Source organism: Blennius ocellaris (assembly GCF_963422515.1).
Source record: "Blennius ocellaris genome assembly, contig: SCAFFOLD_128, whole genome shotgun sequence".
Taxonomy (NCBI): Eukaryota; Metazoa; Chordata; class Actinopteri; order Blenniiformes; family Blenniidae; genus Blennius; species Blennius ocellaris.
The window spans coordinates 59,017-79,127 of record NW_027662100.1 but is presented as its reverse complement, the minus strand read 5'-3'; the positions used below and the strand labels follow the sequence as shown (position 1 = coordinate 79,127).

At 46.2% G+C, this 20,111-nt stretch overlaps 1 protein-coding gene across 1 annotated transcript; it reads left to right on the top strand.

Annotated features, from left to right (window-relative positions):
- Nucleotides 1–1,313: 1,313 nt before the first annotated feature.
- On the top strand, nt 1,314–17,411 carry lrrc3b (leucine rich repeat containing 3B). The gene is made up of 2 exons (XM_080521736.1): nt 1,314–1,481; nt 14,606–17,411. The coding sequence occupies exon 2, from the start codon at nt 14,718–14,720 to the stop codon at nt 15,498–15,500; it is 783 nt and encodes a 260-aa protein (XP_080377862.1). The 5' UTR covers nt 1,314–1,481; nt 14,606–14,717; the 3' UTR covers nt 15,501–17,411.
- Nucleotides 17,412–20,111: the final 2,700 nt, after the last annotated feature.

Here is a 20,111-nt window from a genome sequence, read left to right as displayed (position 1 = left end):
CTCCTCCCTCCCTCCCTCCCTCCCTCCTTCCTCTCTCCTCCTCCCTCCTCTCTCCTCCCTCCCTCCCTCCTTCCTCTCTCTCCTTCCTCCCTCCCTCCTCTCTCCTCCCTCCCTCCTCTCTCTCCTTCCTCCCTCCCTCCTCTCTCCTCCCTCCCTCCCTCCTTCCTCTCTCCTCCTTCCCTCCCTCCTCTCTCCTCCCTCCCTCCCTCCCTCCTCTCTCCTCCCTCCCTCCTTCCTCTCTCTCCTTCCTCCCTCCCTCCTTCCTCTCTCCTCCTCCTCCTCCCTCCCTCCCTCCTTCCTCTCTCCTCCTTCCCTCCCTCCTCCCTCCCTCCTCTCTTCTCTCCTTCCTCCCTCCCTCCTCTCTCCTCCTTCCCTCCCTCCTCCTCCCTCCTCTCTCCTCCCTCCCTCCCTCCTCCCTCCCTCCTCTCTCCTTCCTCCCTCTCTCCTCCCTCCCTCCTCCTCCATCCTCCTCCCTCCTCTCTCCTTCCTCCCTCCCTCCTCCTCCTCTCTCCTCCCTCCCTCCTCTCTCCTCCTTCCCTCCTCCTCCCTCCCTCCTCCCTCTCTCCTCCCTCCTCTCTCCTCCTCACTCCCTCCATCCTCCCCCTCTCTCCTCCCTCCCTTCTCCCTCTCTCCTCCCTCCTCCTCTCTCCTCCCTCCTCCCTCCCTCCTCTCTCCTCCCTCCCTCCCTCCTTCCTCTCTCTCCTTCCTCCCTCCCTCCTCTCTCCTCCTTCCCTCCCTCCTCCCTCCCTCCCTCCCTCCTCTCTCCTCCCTCCCTCCCTCCTTCCTCTCTCCTCCTTCCCTCCCTCCTCTCTCCTCCCTCCCTCCCTCCTTCCTCTCTCTCCTTCCTCCCTCCCTCCCTCCCTCCTCTCTCCTCCCTCCCTCCCTCCTTCCTCTCTCCTCCTTCCCTCCCTCCTCCCTCCCTCCTCTCTCCTTCCTCCCTCCCTCCCTCCCTCCTCTCTCCTCCCTCCTCTCTCCTCCCTCCCTCCTCCTCTCTCCTCCCTCCCTCCTCCCTCCTCCCTCCTCCTCCCTCCCTCCCTCCCTCCTCTCTCCTCCCTCCCTCCTCCTCCCTCCCTCCTCCCGCTCTCCTCCCTCCTCTCTCCTCCTCACTCCCTCCATCCCTCCCCCTCTCTCCTCCCTCCTCCCTCCCTCCCTCCCGCCCTCCTCCCTCCTTCCTCCCTCCTCCCTCCTCTCTCCTCACTCCCTCCTCCCTCTCTCCTCCCTCCTCACTCCCTCCTCCCTCTCTCCTCCCTCCTTCACTCTTCCACTCTTCCACGCCGGTCTTCCCGGGGAGTTGCCCGACAGGTTGAGTCCGGAGAGGGAGCGGCTGTGGCGGCAGTGGAGCAGCGGGGAGCGGAGGTCCAGCAGCGGGGAGCGGAGGTCCAGCAGCGGGGAGCGGAGGTCCAGCAGCGGGGAGCGGAGGTCCAGCAGCGGGGCTGAGCGCTCCGGACACCGGGACACTCCTCCGGTGCGGCCGGACACAGGTGAGGAGACTCGGCCGCCTGTTGCTTCACGGAGCCGCCGGCCGGCTGGGCGCCGTTCAATGGGTCTCCATCCGTCTGCAAACCCTGGATGTGACCGTCTCCTTCCCGGTCTCCTGAACGTTTCCCTCCACTCTTCCAGACGGCAGCGCCTTGGTTCTCTCTGGTTCTCTCTGGTTCTCTCTGGTTCTCTCTGGTTCGGGTCCAGGTCGGCTGATGCGTGATGTTTTCTCAGGGATCGTTGTGCCAGTCGCCATTTTAAAAATGAGAGTTTCACCTTTTCTTGGTTATTGTAGTAATACGGCAGCGTCTCACGTTGAACACGGAGCGGATTGAAGGAGCGAATGAACCAGTAGTAAATTCGGCATACAGGCCGGAATGTGAAAAGTCTTCATTGTCCTTCAAATTGTAACTTTATTCACGCTTTAACCGCAATTGCGTGCGTTATTTGCCCAGCAGCGCGCGCCTCCGAGGGCGGAGCGGCCAGCGCGGACCATTCAGAAAAGTTTAAATATTAACGAAACACCTCAAGATGGTTGGATTTGTCCTTTGCCGAATTATTAACCTCCAACGTTCCATTCAGGCGAGACTCAACATGTCGCAGTCAGTCGGACTGTTGTTCGCTTCTGAGTGCGGGAATGAAAAATGGGCGAATTTTCAAAAGGGCTTCTGCGTGACGTTCTTCCCTTTTCGTCGCTGCTACAGTTCAGATCATTGGACTGCCTGTTTGCGCGCACACACACACACACACATACACACACACACACACACACACACACACACACACACACACACACACACACACACACACACACACACACACACACACACACACACAGTCACATGCATGCGGCAGGTGAAGAGTTGGGGGCTCTGGGGCTCCGGGGCTCCGGGGCGGGGGTCTCCTCCTCGGATCCCCCAGACTGCAGGAGCCTCCTGGGCCCCGCAGACCGTCTGCCTCCACTCCTCCCTCCCTCCCTCCACTCCTCCCTCTCCCTCCATCACATGCATGAAGGAGGTCTGGAGCTCCGCTTCTTCTCCTGCTGACTAATTGACGTCGTTTCACTGCTGCAACAGAACGAAGCGTCGTTGTGACGGACGACATCCAGACGGTGGAGAACGATCTGCCACTACAAGAACGATCTGCCACTATTAGAACGATCTGCCACTATAAGAACGATCTGCCACTATAAGGACGATCTGCCACTACAAGAACGATCTGCCACTATAAGGACGATCTGCCACTATAAGAACGATCTGCCACTATAAGAACGATCTGCCACTATAAGAACGATCTGCCACTATAAGAACGATCTGCCACTATAAGAACGATCTGCCACTATAAGAACGATCTGCCACTATAAGAACGATCTGCCACTATAAGAACGATCTGCCACTATAAGAACGATCTGCCACTATAAGAACGATCTGCCACTATAAGAACGATCTGCCACTATAAGGACGATCTGCCACTACAAGAACGATCTGCCACTATAAGGACGATCTGCCACTATAAGAACGATCTGCCACTATAAGAACGATCTGCCACTATAAGAACGATCTGCCACTATAAGAACGATCTGCCACTATAAGAACTATAAGAACGATCTGCCACTATAAGAACGATCTGCCACTATAAGAACGATCTGCCACTATAAGAACTATAAGAACGATCTGCCACTATTAGAACGATCTGCCACTATAAGAACGATCTGCCACTATTAGAACGATCTGCCACTATAAGAACTATAAGAACGATCTGCCACTATAAGAACTATAAGAACGATCTGCCACTATAAGAACTATTAGAACGATCTGCCACTATAAGAACGATCTGCCACTATAAGAACGATCTGCCACTATAAGAACTATAAGAACGATCTGCCACTATAAGAACTATTAGAACGATCTGCCACTATAAGAACGATCTGCCACTATAAGAACTATAAGAACGATCTGCCACTATAAGAACTATAAGAACGATCTGCCACTATAAGAATGATCTGCCACTATAAGAACTATAAGAACGATCTGCCACTATAAGAACTATAAGAACGATCTGCCACTATAAGAACTATAAGGACGATCTGCCACTATAAGAACTATAAGAACGATCTGCCACTATAAGAACTATAAGGACGATCTGCCACTATAAGAACGATCTGCCACTATAAGAACTATAAGGACGATCTGCCACTATAAGAACGATCTGCCACTATAAGAACTATAAGAACGATCTGCCACTATAAGAACTATAAGAACGATCTGCCACTATAAGAACGATCTGCCACTATATGAACGATCTGCCACTATAAGAACGATCTGCCACTATAAGAACTATAAGAACGATCTGCCACTATAAGAACGATCTGCCACTATAAGAACTATAAGAACGATCTGCCACTATAAGAACTATAAGGACGATCTGCCACTATAAGAACTATAAGAATGATCTGCCACTATAAGGATGATCTGCCACTATAAGAACGATCTGCCACTATATGAACGATCTGCCACTATAAGAACGATCTGCCACTATAAGAACTATAAGGACGATCTGCCACTATAAGAACTATAAGAACGATCTGCCACTATAAGAACTATAAGGACGATCTGCCACTATAAGAACGATCTGCCACTATATGAACGATCTGCCACTATAAGAACGATCTGCCACTATAAGAACGATCTGCCACTATAAGAACTATAAGAACGATCTGCCACTATAAGAACGATCTGCCACTATAAGAACTATAAGGACGATCTGCCACTATAAGAACGATCTGCCACTATAAGAACTATAAGAACGATCTGCCACTATAAGAACTATAAGGACGATCTGCCACTATAAGAACTATAAGGACGATCTGCCACTATAAGAATGATCTGCCACTATAAGAACTATAAGAACGATCTGCCACTATAAGAACTATAAGAATGATCTGCCACTATAAGGATGATCTGCCACTATAAGAACGATCTGCCACTATATGAACGATCTGCCACTATAAGAACAATCTGCCACTATAAGAACTATAAGAACGATCTGCCACTATAAGAACTATAAGAACGATCTGCCACTATAAGAACTATAAGGACGATCTGCCACTATAAGAACGATCTGCCACTATATGAACGATCTGCCACTATAAGAACGATCTGCCACTATAAGAACTATAAGGACGATCTGCCACTATAAGAACTATAAGGACGATCTGCCACTATAAGAACTATTAGAACGATCTGCCACTATAAGAACGATCTGCCACTATAAGAACTATAAGAACGATCTGCCACTATATGAACGATCTGCCACTATAAGAACGATCTGCCACTATAAGAACGATCTGCCACTATAAGAACTATAAGAACGATCTGCACTATAAGAACGATCTGCCACTATAAGAACTATAAGGACGATCTGCCACTATAAGAACGATCTGCCACTATAAGAACTATAAGAACGATCTGCCACTATAAGAACTATAAGGACGATCTGCCACTATAAGAACTATAAGGACGATCTGCCACTATAAGAATGATCTGCCACTATAAGAACTATAAGAACGATCTGCCACTATAAGAACTATAAGAATGATCTGCCACTATAAGGATGATCTGCCACTATAAGAACGATCTGCCACTATATGAACGATCTGCCACTATAAGAACAATCTGCCACTATAAGAACTATAAGAACGATCTGCCACTATAAGAACTATAAGAACGATCTGCCACTATAAGAACTATAAGGACGATCTGCCACTATAAGAACGATCTGCCACTATATGAACGATCTGCCACTATAAGAACGATCTGCCACTATAAGAACTATAAGGACGATCTGCCACTATAAGAACTATAAGGACGATCTGCCACTATAAGAACTATTAGAACGATCTGCCACTATAAGAACGATCTGCCACTATAAGAACTATTAGAACGATCTGCCACTATAAGAACGATCTGCCACTATAAGAACTATAAGAACGATCTGCCACTATAAGAACGATCTGCCACTATAAGAACTATAAGAACGATCTGCCACTATAAGAACTATAAGGACGATCTGCCACTATAAGAACGATCTGCCACTATAAGAACGATCTGCCACTATAAGAACGATCTGCCACTATAAGAACTATAAGAACGATCTGCCACTATAAGAACTATAAGAACGATCTGCCACTATAAGAACTATAAGAACGATCTGCCACTATAAGAACTATAAGAACGATCTGCCACTATAAGAACTATAAGAACGATCTGCCACTATAAGAACTATAAGAACGATCTGCCACTATAAGAACTATAAGAACGATCTGCCACTATAAGAACGATCTGCCACTATATGAACGATCTGCCACTATAAGAACGATCTGCCACTATAAGAACTATAAGAACGATCTGCCACTATAAGAACGATCTGCCACTATAAGAACGATCTGCCACTATAAGAACTATAAGAACGATCTGCCACTATAAGAACTATAAGAATGATCTGCCACTATAAGGATGATCTGCCACTATAAGAACGATCTGCCACTATATGAACGATCTGCCACTATAAGAACGATCTGCCACTATAAGAACTATAAGGACGATCTGCCACTATAAGAACTATAAGGACGATCTGCCACTATAAGAACTATAAGAACGATCTGCCACTATAAGAACTATAAGAACGATCTGCCACTATAAGGATGATCTGCCACTATAAGAACGATCTGCCACTATATGAACGATCTGCCACTATAAGAACGATCTGCCACTATAAGAACTATAAGGACGATCTGCCACTATAAGAACGATCTGCCACTATATGAACGATCTGCCACTATAAGAACTATAAGAACGATCTGCCACTATAAGAACTATAAGAACGATCTGCCACTATAAGAACTATAAGGACGATCTGCCACTATAAGAACGATCTGCCACTATAAGAACGATCTGCCACTATAAGAACTATAAGGACGATCTGCCACTATAAGAACTATAAGAACGATCTGCCACTATAAGAACTATAAGGACGATCTGCCACTATAAGAACTATAAGGACGATCTGCCACTATAAGAACGATCTGCCACTATAAGAACTATGAGAACGATCTGCCACTATAAGAACTATAAGAACGATCTGCCACTATAAGAACTATAAGGACGATCTGCCACTATAAGAACTATAAGGACGATCTGCCACTATAAGAATGATCTGCCACTATAAGAACTATAAGAACGATCTGCCACTATAAGAACTATAAGAATGATCTGCCACTATAAGGATGATCTGCCACTATAAGAACGATCTGCCACTATATGAACGATCTGCCACTATAAGAACAATCTGCCACTATAAGAACTATAAGAACGATCTGCCACTATAAGAACTATAAGAACGATCTGCCACTATAAGAACTATAAGGACGATCTGCCACTATAAGAACGATCTGCCACTATATGAACGATCTGCCACTATAAGAACGATCTGCCACTATAAGAACTATAAGGACGATCTGCCACTATAAGAACTATAAGGACGATCTGCCACTATAAGAACTATTAGAACGATCTGCCACTATAAGAACGATCTGCCACTATAAGAACTATAAGAACGATCTGCCACTATATGAACGATCTGCCACTATAAGAACGATCTGCCACTATAAGAACGATCTGCCACTATAAGAACTATAAGAACGATCTGCCACTATAAGAACGATCTGCCACTATAAGAACTATAAGGACGATCTGCCACTATAAGAACGATCTGCCACTATAAGAACTATAAGAACGATCTGCCACTATAAGAACTATAAGGACGATCTGCCACTATAAGAACTATAAGGACGATCTGCCACTATAAGAATGATCTGCCACTATAAGAACTATAAGAACGATCTGCCACTATAAGAACTATAAGAATGATCTGCCACTATAAGGATGATCTGCCACTATAAGAACGATCTGCCACTATATGAACGATCTGCCACTATAAGAACAATCTGCCACTATAAGAACTATAAGAACGATCTGCCACTATAAGAACTATAAGAACGATCTGCCACTATAAGAACTATAAGGACGATCTGCCACTATAAGAACGATCTGCCACTATATGAACGATCTGCCACTATAAGAACGATCTGCCACTATAAGAACTATAAGGACGATCTGCCACTATAAGAACTATAAGGACGATCTGCCACTATAAGAACTATTAGAACGATCTGCCACTATAAGAACGATCTGCCACTATAAGAACTATTAGAACGATCTGCCACTATAAGAACGATCTGCCACTATAAGAACTATAAGAACGATCTGCCACTATAAGAACGATCTGCCACTATAAGAACTATAAGAACGATCTGCCACTATAAGAACTATAAGGACGATCTGCCACTATAAGAACGATCTGCCACTATAAGAACGATCTGCCACTATAAGAACGATCTGCCACTATAAGAACTATAAGAACGATCTGCCACTATAAGAACTATAAGAACGATCTGCCACTATAAGAACTATAAGAACGATCTGCCACTATAAGAACTATAAGAACGATCTGCCACTATAAGAACTATAAGAACGATCTGCCACTATAAGAACTATAAGAACGATCTGCCACTATAAGAACTATAAGAACGATCTGCCACTATAAGAACTATAAGAACGATCTGCCACTATAAGAACTATAAGAACGATCTGCCACTATAAGAACTATAAGAACGATCTGCCACTATAAGAACTATAAGAACGATCTGCCACTATAAGAACGATCTGCCACTATATGAACGATCTGCCACTATAAGAACGATCTGCCACTATAAGAACTATAAGAACGATCTGCCACTATAAGAACGATCTGCCACTATAAGAACGATCTGCCACTATAAGAACTATAAGAACGATCTGCCACTATAAGAACTATAAGAATGATCTGCCACTATAAGGATGATCTGCCACTATAAGAACGATCTGCCACTATATGAACGATCTGCCACTATAAGAACGATCTGCCACTATAAGAACTATAAGGACGATCTGCCACTATAAGAACTATAAGGACGATCTGCCACTATAAGAACTATAAGAACGATCTGCCACTATAAGAACTATAAGAACGATCTGCCACTATAAGGATGATCTGCCACTATAAGAACGATCTGCCACTATATGAACGATCTGCCACTATAAGAACGATCTGCCACTATAAGAACTATAAGGACGATCTGCCACTATAAGAACGATCTGCCACTATATGAACGATCTGCCACTATAAGAACTATAAGAACGATCTGCCACTATAAGAACTATAAGAACGATCTGCCACTATAAGAACTATAAGGACGATCTGCCACTATAAGAACGATCTGCCACTATAAGAACGATCTGCCACTATAAGAACTATAAGGACGATCTGCCACTATAAGAACTATAAGAACGATCTGCCACTATAAGAACTATAAGGACGATCTGCCACTATAAGAACTATAAGGACGATCTGCCACTATAAGAACGATCTGCCACTATAAGAACTATAAGAACGATCTGCCACTATAAGAACTATAAGAACGATCTGCCACTATAAGAACTATAAGGACGATCTGCCACTATAAGAACGATCTGCCACTATAAGAACGATCTGCCACTATAAGAACTATAAGGACGATCTGCCACTATAAGAACTATAAGAACGATCTGCCACTATAAGAACTATAAGGACGATCTGCCACTATAAGAACTATAAGGACGATCTGCCACTATAAGAACGATCTGCCACTATAAGAACTATAAGAACGATCTGCCACTATAAGAACTATAAGAACGATCTGCCACTATAAGAACGATCTGCCACTATAAGAACGATCTGCCACTATAAGAACTATAAGAACGATCTGCCACTATAAGAACGATCTGCCACTATAAGAACGATCTGCCACTATAAGAACTATAAGAACGATCTGCCACTATAAGAACTATAAGAACGATCTGCCACTATAAGAACGATCTGCCACTATATGAACGATCTGCCACTATAAGAACGATCTGCCACTATAAGAACTATAAGAACGATCTGCCACTATAAGAACGATCTGCCACTATAAGAACGATCTGCCACTATAAGAACTATAAGAACGATCTGCCACTATAAGAACTATAAGAATGATCTGCCACTATAAGGATGATCTGCCACTATAAGAACGATCTGCCACTATATGAACGATCTGCCACTATAAGAACGATCTGCCACTATAAGAACTATAAGGACGATCTGCCACTATAAGAACTATAAGGACGATCTGCCACTATAAGAACTATAAGAACGATCTGCCACTATAAGAACTATAAGAACGATCTGCCACTATAAGGATGATCTGCCACTATATGAACGATCTGCCACTATAAGAACGATCTGCCACTATAAGAACTATAAGGACGATCTGCCACTATAAGAACGATCTGCCACTATATGAACGATCTGCCACTATAAGAACTATAAGAACGATCTGCCACTATAAGAACTATAAGAACGATCTGCCACTATAAGAACTATAAGGACGATCTGCCACTATAAGAACGATCTGCCACTATAAGAACGATCTGCCACTATAAGAACTATAAGGACGATCTGCCACTATAAGAACTATAAGAACGATCTGCCACTATAAGAACTATAAGGACGATCTGCCACTATAAGAACTATAAGGACGATCTGCCACTATAAGAACGATCTGCCACTATAAGAACTATAAGAACGATCTGCCACTATAAGAACTATAAGAACGATCTGCCACTATAAGAACTATAAGGACGATCTGCCACTATAAGAACGATCTGCCACTATAAGAACGATCTGCCACTATAAGAACTATAAGGACGATCTGCCACTATAAGAACTATAAGAACGATCTGCCACTATAAGAACTATAAGGACGATCTGCCACTATAAGAACTATAAGGACGATCTGCCACTATAAGAACGATCTGCCACTATAAGAACTATAAGAACGATCTGCCACTATAAGAACTATAAGAACGATCTGCCACTATAAGAACGATCTGCCACTATAAGAACGATCTGCCACTATAAGAACTATAAGAACGATCTGCCACTATAAGAACGATCTGCCACTATAAGAACGATCTGCCACTATAAGAACTATAAGAACGATCTGCCACTATAAGAACTATAAGAACGATCTGCCACTATAAGAACGATCTGCCACTATAAGAACGATCTGCCACTATAAGAACGATCTGCCACTATAAGAACTATAAGAACGATCTGCCACTATAAGAACTATAAGAACGATCTGCCACTATAAGAACTATAAGAACGATCTGCCACTATAAGAACGATCTGCCACTATAAGAACTATAAGAACGATCTGCCACTATAAGAACTATAAGAACGATCTGCCACTATAAGAACTATAAGAACGATCTGCCACTATAAGAACTATAAGAACGATCTGCCACTATAAGAACTATAAGGACGATCTGCCACTATAAGAACTATAAGAACGATCTGCCACTATAAGAACTATAAGAACGATCTGCCACTATAAGAACGATCTGCCACTATAAGAACGATCTGCCACTATAAGAACGATCTGCCACTATAAGAACGATCTGCCACTATAAGAACTATAAGAACGATCTGCCACTATAAGAACTATAAGAACGATCTGCCACTATAAGAACTATAAGAACGATCTGCCACTATAAGAACGATCTGCCACTATAAGAACGATCTGCCACTATAAGAACGATCTGCCACTATAAGAACTATAAGAACGATCTGCCACTATAAGAACTATAAGAACGATCTGCCACTATAAGAACGATCTGCCACTATAAGAACTATAAGAACGATCTGCCACTATAAGAACTATAAGAACGATCTGCCACTATAAGAACTATAAGAACGATCTGCCACTATAAGAACTATAAGAACGATCTGCCACTATAAGAACTATAAGGACGATCTGCCACTATAAGAACTATAAGAACGATCTGCCACTATAAGAACGATCTGCCACTATAAGAACGATCTGCCACTATAAGAACTATAAGGACGATCTGCCACTATAAGAACTATAAGAACGATCTGCCACTATAAGAACGATCTGCCACTATAAGAACGATCTGCCACTATAAGAACGATCTGCAACTGTCTCATCCGTTCATCTGTCCTCACTGCTTCATCCAGTTCAGGGTCGTGTGGCTCCAGAACCGATTAGTATCAGGTTAACAGGTTAGTATCAGGTTAACAGGTTAGTATCAGGTTAACAGATTAGTATCAGGTTAACAGATTAATATCAGGTTAACAGGTTAGTATCAGGTTAACAGGTTAGTATCAGGTTAACAGATTAGTATCAGGTTAACAGATTAATATCAAGTTAACAGATTAGTATCAGGTTAACAGGTTAGTATCAGGTTAACAGGTTAGTATCAGGTTAACAGATTAATATCAGGTTAACAGATTAGTATCAGGTAAACAGATTAATATCAGGTTAACAGGTTAGTATCAGGTTAACAGGTTAGTATCAGGTTAACAGGTTAGTATCAGGTTAACAGGTTAGTATCAGGTTAACAGGTTAGTATCAGGTAAACAGATTAGTATCAGGTTAACAGGTTGGTATCAGGTTAATAGGTTAGTATCAGGTTAATAGGTTAGTATCAGGTTAACAGATTAGTATCAGGTTAACAGATTAATATCAGGTTAACAGGTTAGTATCAGGTTAACAGGTTAGTATCAGGTTAGCAGGTTGGTATCAGGTTAACAGGATAGTATCAGGTTAATAGGTTAGTATCAGGTTAACAGGATAGTATCAGGTTAATAGGTTAGTATCAGGTTAACAGGTTAATATCAGGTTAACAGGATAGTATCAGGTTAGCAGGTTGGTATCAGGTTAACAGGATAGTATCAGGTTAATAGGTTAGTATCAGGTTAACAGGATAGTATCAGGTTAATAGGTTAGTATCAGGTTAACAGGTTAGTATCAGGTTAACAGGATAGTATCAGGTTAATAGGTTAGTATCAGGTTAACAGGTTAGTATCAGGTTAACAGGATAGTATCAGGTTAGCAGGTTGGTATCAGGTTAACAGGATAGTATCAGGTTAATAGGTTAGTATCAGGTTAACAGGTTAGTATCAGGTTAACAGCCACACCACTGCAGCAACACAGTCACCGTATTAAATTCAACATTTTTAAAATGTAACAATAATTTTACAGAAAATCTGAATCAGATTTAAAACATAAAACTATAAAATTCCAGAGGAAATGAGAGGAAATGAGTTTCTTCTGTTCTGGAGGAAAGTATCTGTAATGGAAGAGTCTCGTTAAGGAGCAGCTCCCCTCCGTGTGTTGCCATGGAGACAAGGTGTGTGTGTGTGTGTGTGTGTGTGTGTGTGTGTGTGTGTGTGTGTGTGTGTGTGTGTGTGTGTGTGTGTGTGTGTGTGTGTGTGTGCGTGTGTGTGTCTGTGAGTGTGTGTGTGTGTGTGTGTGTGTGTGCGTGTGTGTGTCTGTGAGTGTGTGTGTGTGGAGCTGACACACGTTGCTATGAAGCCTGTTTTGGCTGTGGGGGGGGGGGGGGGCTAGTAGCAGGAGGAGGGGATTGTAGCAGGGGGGGGGCTTGTTCCCCATCAGAACGTTCCCAGACAGAACGTTCCCAGTCAGAACGTTCCCAGACAGAACGTTCCCAGTCAGAACGTTCCCAGTCAGAACGTTCCCAGACAGAATGTTCCCAGTCAGAATGTTCCCAGACAGAACGTTCCCAGACAGAACGTTCCCAGTCAGAATGTTCCCAGACAGAACGTTCCCAGACAGAACGTTCCCAGTCAGAACGTTCCCAGACAGAACGTTCCCAGTCAGAACGTTCCCAGTCAGAACGTTCCCAGTCAGAACGTTCCCAGACAGAACGTTCCCAGTCAGAACGTTCCCAGACAGAACGTTCCCAGTCAGAACGTTCCCAGTCAGAACGTTCCCAGTCAGAACATTCCCAGACAGAACGTTCCCAGTCAGAACGTTCCCAGTCAGAACGTTCCCAGTCAGAACGTTCCCAGACAGAACGTTCCCAGTCAGAACGTTCCCAGTCAGAACGTTCCCAGTCAGAACGTTCCCAGTCAGAACGTTCCCAGACAGAACGTTCCCAGACAGAACGTTCCCAGTCAGAACGTTCCCAGTCAGAACGTTCCCAGTCAGAACGTTCCCAGACAGAACGTTCCCAGTCAGAACGTTCCCAGTCAGAACGTTCCCAGTCAGAACGTTCCCAGTCAGAACGTTCCCAGACAGAACGTTCCCAGTCAGAACGTTCCCAGTCAGAACGTTCCCAGACAGAACGTTCCCAGTCAGAACGTTCCCAGACAGAACGTTCCCAGACAGAACGTTCCCAGACAGAACGTTCCCAGTCAGAACGTTCCCAGACAGAACGTTCCCAGTCAGAATGTTCCCAGACAGAACGTTCCCAGACAGAATGTTCCCAGACAGAACGTTCCCAGACAGAATGTTCCCAGTCAGAACGTTCCCAGTCAGAACGTTCCCAGACAGAACGTTCCCAGTCAGAATGTTCCCAGACAGAACGTTCCCAGTCAGAACGTTCCCAGACAGAACGTTCCCAGTCAGAACGTTCCCAGACAGAATGTTCCCAGTCAGAACGTTCCCAGACAGAATGTTCCCAGTCAGAACGTTCCCAGTCAGAACGTTCCCAGACAGAACGTTCCCAGTCAGAATGTTCCCAGACAGAACGTTCCCAGTCAGAACGTTCCCAGACAGAACGTTCCCAGTCAGAACGTTCCCAGACAGAATGTTCCCAGTCAGAACGTTCCCAGACAGAACGTTCCCAGACAGAACGTTCCCAGTCAAAAGTTGAGAATCTGCGGTTTGTGTGGCAGCGTCTCACTGAGATTTAAATGAAGAAAGGAACCAAGCATGAGAGAACTAGTTGAATGAGCGTCACAGAGAACAAGGGGTCTAGAACCTGGACCTCAGCCACGTCTGGAGTTGAACCAGCGACACATTGAAGTGCTGCTGGCGTTTCAAAGCGTGTAGCACGTGGACCTGTGGGGTGTGGCGGGTTCCCGTGTGTCCCTGATGTTGTGTCTTGTCTCGTTGCAGGTAGCATGCTAGCGGCTGCCGGCGCCAGGACCAGTTCCCAGCATGCCATGCGTGTAGAGGCGGGTGGGTGGAGCAGTGACCCCGGGCGGGATGCCCGCCCCGGCCGGTGGGCATGACTCTGCTGGACCTGTGGCGGTCGCGCTCCCTCCCCATGTGCCTGCTGCTGCAGAGCCTGGTGCTCATGGCCCTGTGCTTCCCCTCGGCCAGCATGTGTCCCAAGGGCTGCGTGTGCCTGCGGGACCCCCACCTCCACGGCCTCAACGTGTCCTGCAGCCAGTCTCGCCTCAAAGAGATCCCCCCCGGTCTGCCGGTGGACACGGTCCTGCTGAGGCTGGACCACAACCAGATCGGCGCCGTGCCGGACCTGGCCTTCCACGGCCTGAGGCAGCTGAGGGAGCTGAACCTGTCCTACAACGCGGTGGACACTCTGGGGGAGGGGGCCTTCGGCGGCGTGGAGGGGACTCTGCAGGTGCTGGACCTGTCCCACAACCGCATCACCAGCGTCCACCGGGACGCCTTCGCGCGGCTAAAGGCGCGCGTCATCGTGGACGACAACCCCTGGCACTGTGACTGCGCCCTCCAGCAGGCCATCGGGGGGATGGCGCACAACCACGAGGCCGCCACGCGAGTCCTCTGCAGGAGCTCGGAGCTCCTGGACCAGGAGGGACGGCCCTTCCTGGCCGTGGACACGGACCTCTGCAACCTGACCAAAAGGACCACGGACTACGCCATGCTGGTCACCATGTTCGGCTGGTTCGCCATGGTCATATCCTACGTGGTGTACTACGTGCGTCAGAACCAGGAGGACGCGCGGCGCCACCTGGAGTACCTCAAGTCCCTCCCCAGCAAACCCAAGAAACCCGACGAGGCCGACGACATCAGCACGGTCGTCTGACGGCCGCAAGCTAACGGACCCGCGGCGCGGACGTGACGGACCCGCGGCGCGGACGTGACGGACCCGCGGCGCGGACGTGACGGACCCGCGGCGCGGACGTGACGGACCCGCGGCGCGGACGTGATGGACCCGCGGCGCGGACGTGACGGACCCTCGTGTCTCCTGTTTACTGTCTCAGACTTTGAGGTTTGAGCATCACAAGCTTTGTCTTTGGAGGGTTTTTGTCCACTGTCCTCGCCAGGGTCTCTTCATGACCCCCAGATCAGAGACGACAAAATACGGTCTTTTTTTACCAGAAAGTACTGAAGCAGTTTTGAAAATTTTGATCTCAGGTTGAATTATTACCTTGTTATTAGAGTTTTTTAGATGAAAATTTGGAATATTAGAAAAAGCTATTTTAAGGCTGGACCAAGCTCTTACTTTAGAACCTCAAAACCCACAAAGAGGAATATATAGTGGAGACAAATTTCTAAACTCTTGAATCAGATTGTTTGCTTTGTACTTTCCCTATAGAATCCAAATTAAAGCCCAGAATCTACATTTACTTCAGTTGACATTTACTACTGACTTTTTTTAATCTGTGGCATGAGAACAGATTATTTAGTGTCTACAGGGTGTGACGCCGCGGGGTTGGCCCCGCCCCCAACCCTCCTCCATCATGGCGGCGCTCATTGGATTAAACCAATGAAGTTCCTGAGAGAAAACTTCGGATCGTTTGGAATCTTATTCCTGCCAAGAAACAAAGAATTGAAGATTGTCCTTTCAAAGTACCTCGCTGGTGTTCCGCTGGTGTTCCGCTGGTGTTCCGCTGGTGTTCCGCTGGTGTTCCGCTGGTGTTCCGCTGGTGTTCGGATCGTTTGGATCATGTTGTTTGTTTTGACGTTGTTGGAGTGGCACTCAGATGTAGCTTCCTCACTGGAACTGAACCTTTCTTCCACCTGCAGCTCCGCCACGGAGGACGACTGCAGCAAACTGGAGACAAAACGCTCTTATTCTGAAGGAACCTGCAGACTTTTGGGACAAACGCGCCACGGCGGCGTGCGACAGCCGGGGTTGTCATGGCGACGGGCTGATCCCAGGTCCGGGTGGATTGTTGTAGAAATGACGAGTGTTTGAATCAAACCAAACAAAAGATATTTTTAGTATTTCTGAAGCCTCATTGCTGTGAATTCAAAAAGAACTCTAAAGAGTAGATAAGTAAGGCTGGGAGCAAACGTCAAAAGTGAAAGTACTTTTAATTTGAAAAGGGGAACAGAGATCTGGGCTGCTTGTCTCTCTACTGCCGCAATCCCTCATTGGGCTGAACGCTCATGACTGCCTTCTCAAAACTGCCCTCCAATCTCTGAACAAGTGTTTTTACTGACAATTCTAGCTTTTTATTTGAAAATATTTCTGTATTATTTCAGAGCTCTCACTGAAAACTTAAAAAAAACAACGTCATGTTAGTAGAAGGCAATCAACCTCGAGCACTTCCTGCAGCACTATGGATCACAAACAACCCACAGCTCGCAGTATTTAGGATTTAGTATCAAGTACTACTAATGGATTGTAGAGGCTTTTCCACTTTTCATCATTTGATTTTTACATAGAAAAGAACGCCGGAGAAATTACCCATGGCCTCTATTTTTAATGTAAATGACTTCACATGTGCTTCACTCCCCCAGTTTTCAAGTTTCACATTGTGGCTAATGAGACGCCAGGAACCTGAGACCACTGGAGGACCGTGGACTGGACTCTACTGAACCTCCATCTTTAATACTGCTATTGTACCACAATGTCCAACCGTTTCCCAGACGTTCATCATGAGACGTAGAATTGTGCAGGTTTAACCCTTCAGCTTCCAGATTCTCTCTGTAGAAACGTCTGAACACCTCCAGCAGGAAGACTTTCCCTCTGGGTCCAGAAAGGATTGACATTCTAGGAACCATCTTCTCAGATAAAGAAATAAAAAGTGGTAAGAACTTGACATTTGGCTCACAAGGTTCTCGCCGTCCAGACGCCATTAAAAGCATTAAGGCCTGTGGGGCAAAACCAGCCCTTCATCCTGCCCTGTACTGCCCCCTGGGGGCAAACACAAGGCCTGTGGGGCAAAACCAGCTGGCCAGAAGCTCCAGTCTAGACGGAACACCAAGTTGTGTGAAGAGCAGCCGACAAACTGACCCGAGCTGCGGTATCGGTACTAAAACTAGCAACCGTCCCTTCAGAGCCACGAGGTATCGGTACTAAAACTAGCAACCGTCCCTTCAGAGCCACGCGGTATCGGTACTAAAACTAGCAACCGTCCCTTCAGAGCCACGCGGTATTGGTACTAAAACTAGCAACCGTCCCTTCAGAGCCACGAGGTATCGGTACTAAAACTAGCAACCGTCCCTTCAGAGCCACGCGGTATCGGTACTAAAACTAGCAACCGTCCCTTCAGAGCCACGCGGTATCGGTACTAAAACTAGCAACCGTCCCTTCAGAGCCACGAGGTATCGGTACTAAAACTAGCAACCGTCCCTTCAGAGCACGCGGTATTGGTACTAAAACTAGCAACCGTCCCTTCAGAGCCACGAGGTATCGGTACTAAAACTAGCAACCGTCCCTTCAGAGCCACGCGGTATCGGTACTAAAACTAGCAACCGTCCCTTCAGAGCCACGAGGTATCGGTACTAAAACTAGCAACCGTCCCTTCAGAGCCACGAGGTATTGGTACTAAAACTAGCAACCGTCCCTTCAGAGCCACGAGGTATCGGTACTAAAACTAGCAACCGTCCCTTCAGAGCCACGAGGTATCGGTACTAAAACTAGCAACCGTCCCTTCAGAGCCACGCGGTATCGGTACTAAAACTAGCAACCGTCCCTTCAGAGCCACGCGGTATCGGTACTAAAACTAGCAACCGTCCCTTCAGAGCCACGCGGTATCGGTACTAAAACTAGCAACCGTCCCTTCAGAGCCACGCGGTATTGGTACTAAAACTAGCAACCGTCCCTTCAGAGCCACGCGGTATCGGTACTAAAACTAGCAACCACTGGAATCGTTCAATAAAAGGATCCCGTCTGACAAATCATCACAAACGTCCTCATTGTCCTGCTGTGAAGGCAGGAATCATTTCCCTTTAATAAGACGTACGGTACGGTAACGGTACAGTAATGGTACGGTAACGGTACAGTAATGGTACGGTACAGTAATGGTACGGTAACGGTACAGTAATGGTACGGTACAGTAATGGTACGGTACAGTAATGGTACGGTAACAGTACGGTAACGGTACGGTAACAGTACGGTAACGGTACAGTAATGGTACGGTAACAGTACGGTAATGGTACGGTAACGGTACAGTAATGGTACGGTACAGTAATGGTATGGTACAGTAATGGTATGGTACAGTAATGGTACGGTAACAGTACGGTAACGGTACAGTAATGGTACGGTAACGGTACAGTACGGTAACAGTACGGTAACGGTACAGTAATGGTACGGTAATGGTATGGTAACGGTACAGTACGGTAACAGTACGGTAACGGTACAGTAATGGTACGGTAACGGTACAGTACGGTAACAGTACGGTAACGGTACAGTAATGGTACGGTAATGGTATGGTAACGGTACAGTACGGTAACAGTACGGTAACGGTACAGTACGGTAACAGTACGGTAACGGTACAGTAATGGTACGGTAATGGTATGGTAACGGTACAGTACGGTAACAGTACGGTAACGGTACAGTAATGGTACGGTAACGGTACAGTACGGTAACAGTACGGTAACGGTACAGTACGGTAACAGTACGGTAACGGTACAGTAATGGTACGGTAATGGTATGGTAACGGTACAGTACGGTAACAGTACGGTAACGGTACAGTAATGGTACGGTAACGGTACAGTACGGTAACAGTACGGTAACGGTACAGTAATGGTACGGTAATGGTATGGTAACGGTACAGTACGGTAACAGTACGGTAACGGTACAGTAATGGTACGGTAACGGTATGGTACAGCACGGTAACGGTACGGTACGCTATGATAACGGTACGGCGGTGGCTCAGGACAACAGTGGCGCCGTCTCCTCTCTAATGGGTTTCGTCTCATCGTTGCCGACGGTGACGATGAGGAAGATAGAGCTTGATATGTAAAGTTCAGGAAATGAGATTCTCAGTGAGGAAAAACAGGAGTTGGAATCAGAAGCTGAAGGAAAGGAGCTGAAACGTGTCGGAGTCTGAATCGTCTTCACTTCCTGTTCTGTTGGGCGGAGACTTTGTACAAATGTCGTCTCCAGGGTACGAGGGTCTGCAAGGCGACTCTGTACGGCAGGTAGGGAACACTGGGATCCCTGTAAATAGAAACGTTGGTGTTTTGTGAAATACTTGAAATCCCTTTAAATGGTTGTTCCTGGACGTGCCACGCCCCCAAAGCCACGCCCCCAAAGCCACGCCCCCAACGCTGTGTTGTTGAAACGAGCTCGGACTCGTCGCCAGGTTAGGATCGTCTGTAAAACGCATGTGGGATGTAAGGAAGCACAGTGTGGGATGTAAGGAAGCAGTGTAGGATGTAAGGAAGCAGTGTAGGATGTAAGGAAGCACAGTGTAGGATGTAAGTAAGCAGTGTAGGATGTAAGGAAGCACAGTGTAGG

Coding starts and splice junctions, on each gene's coding strand:
- lrrc3b (XM_080521736.1), top strand. CDS start 14,718: ATGACTCTGCTGGACCTGTGGCGGTCGCGCTCCCTCCCCATGTGCCTG.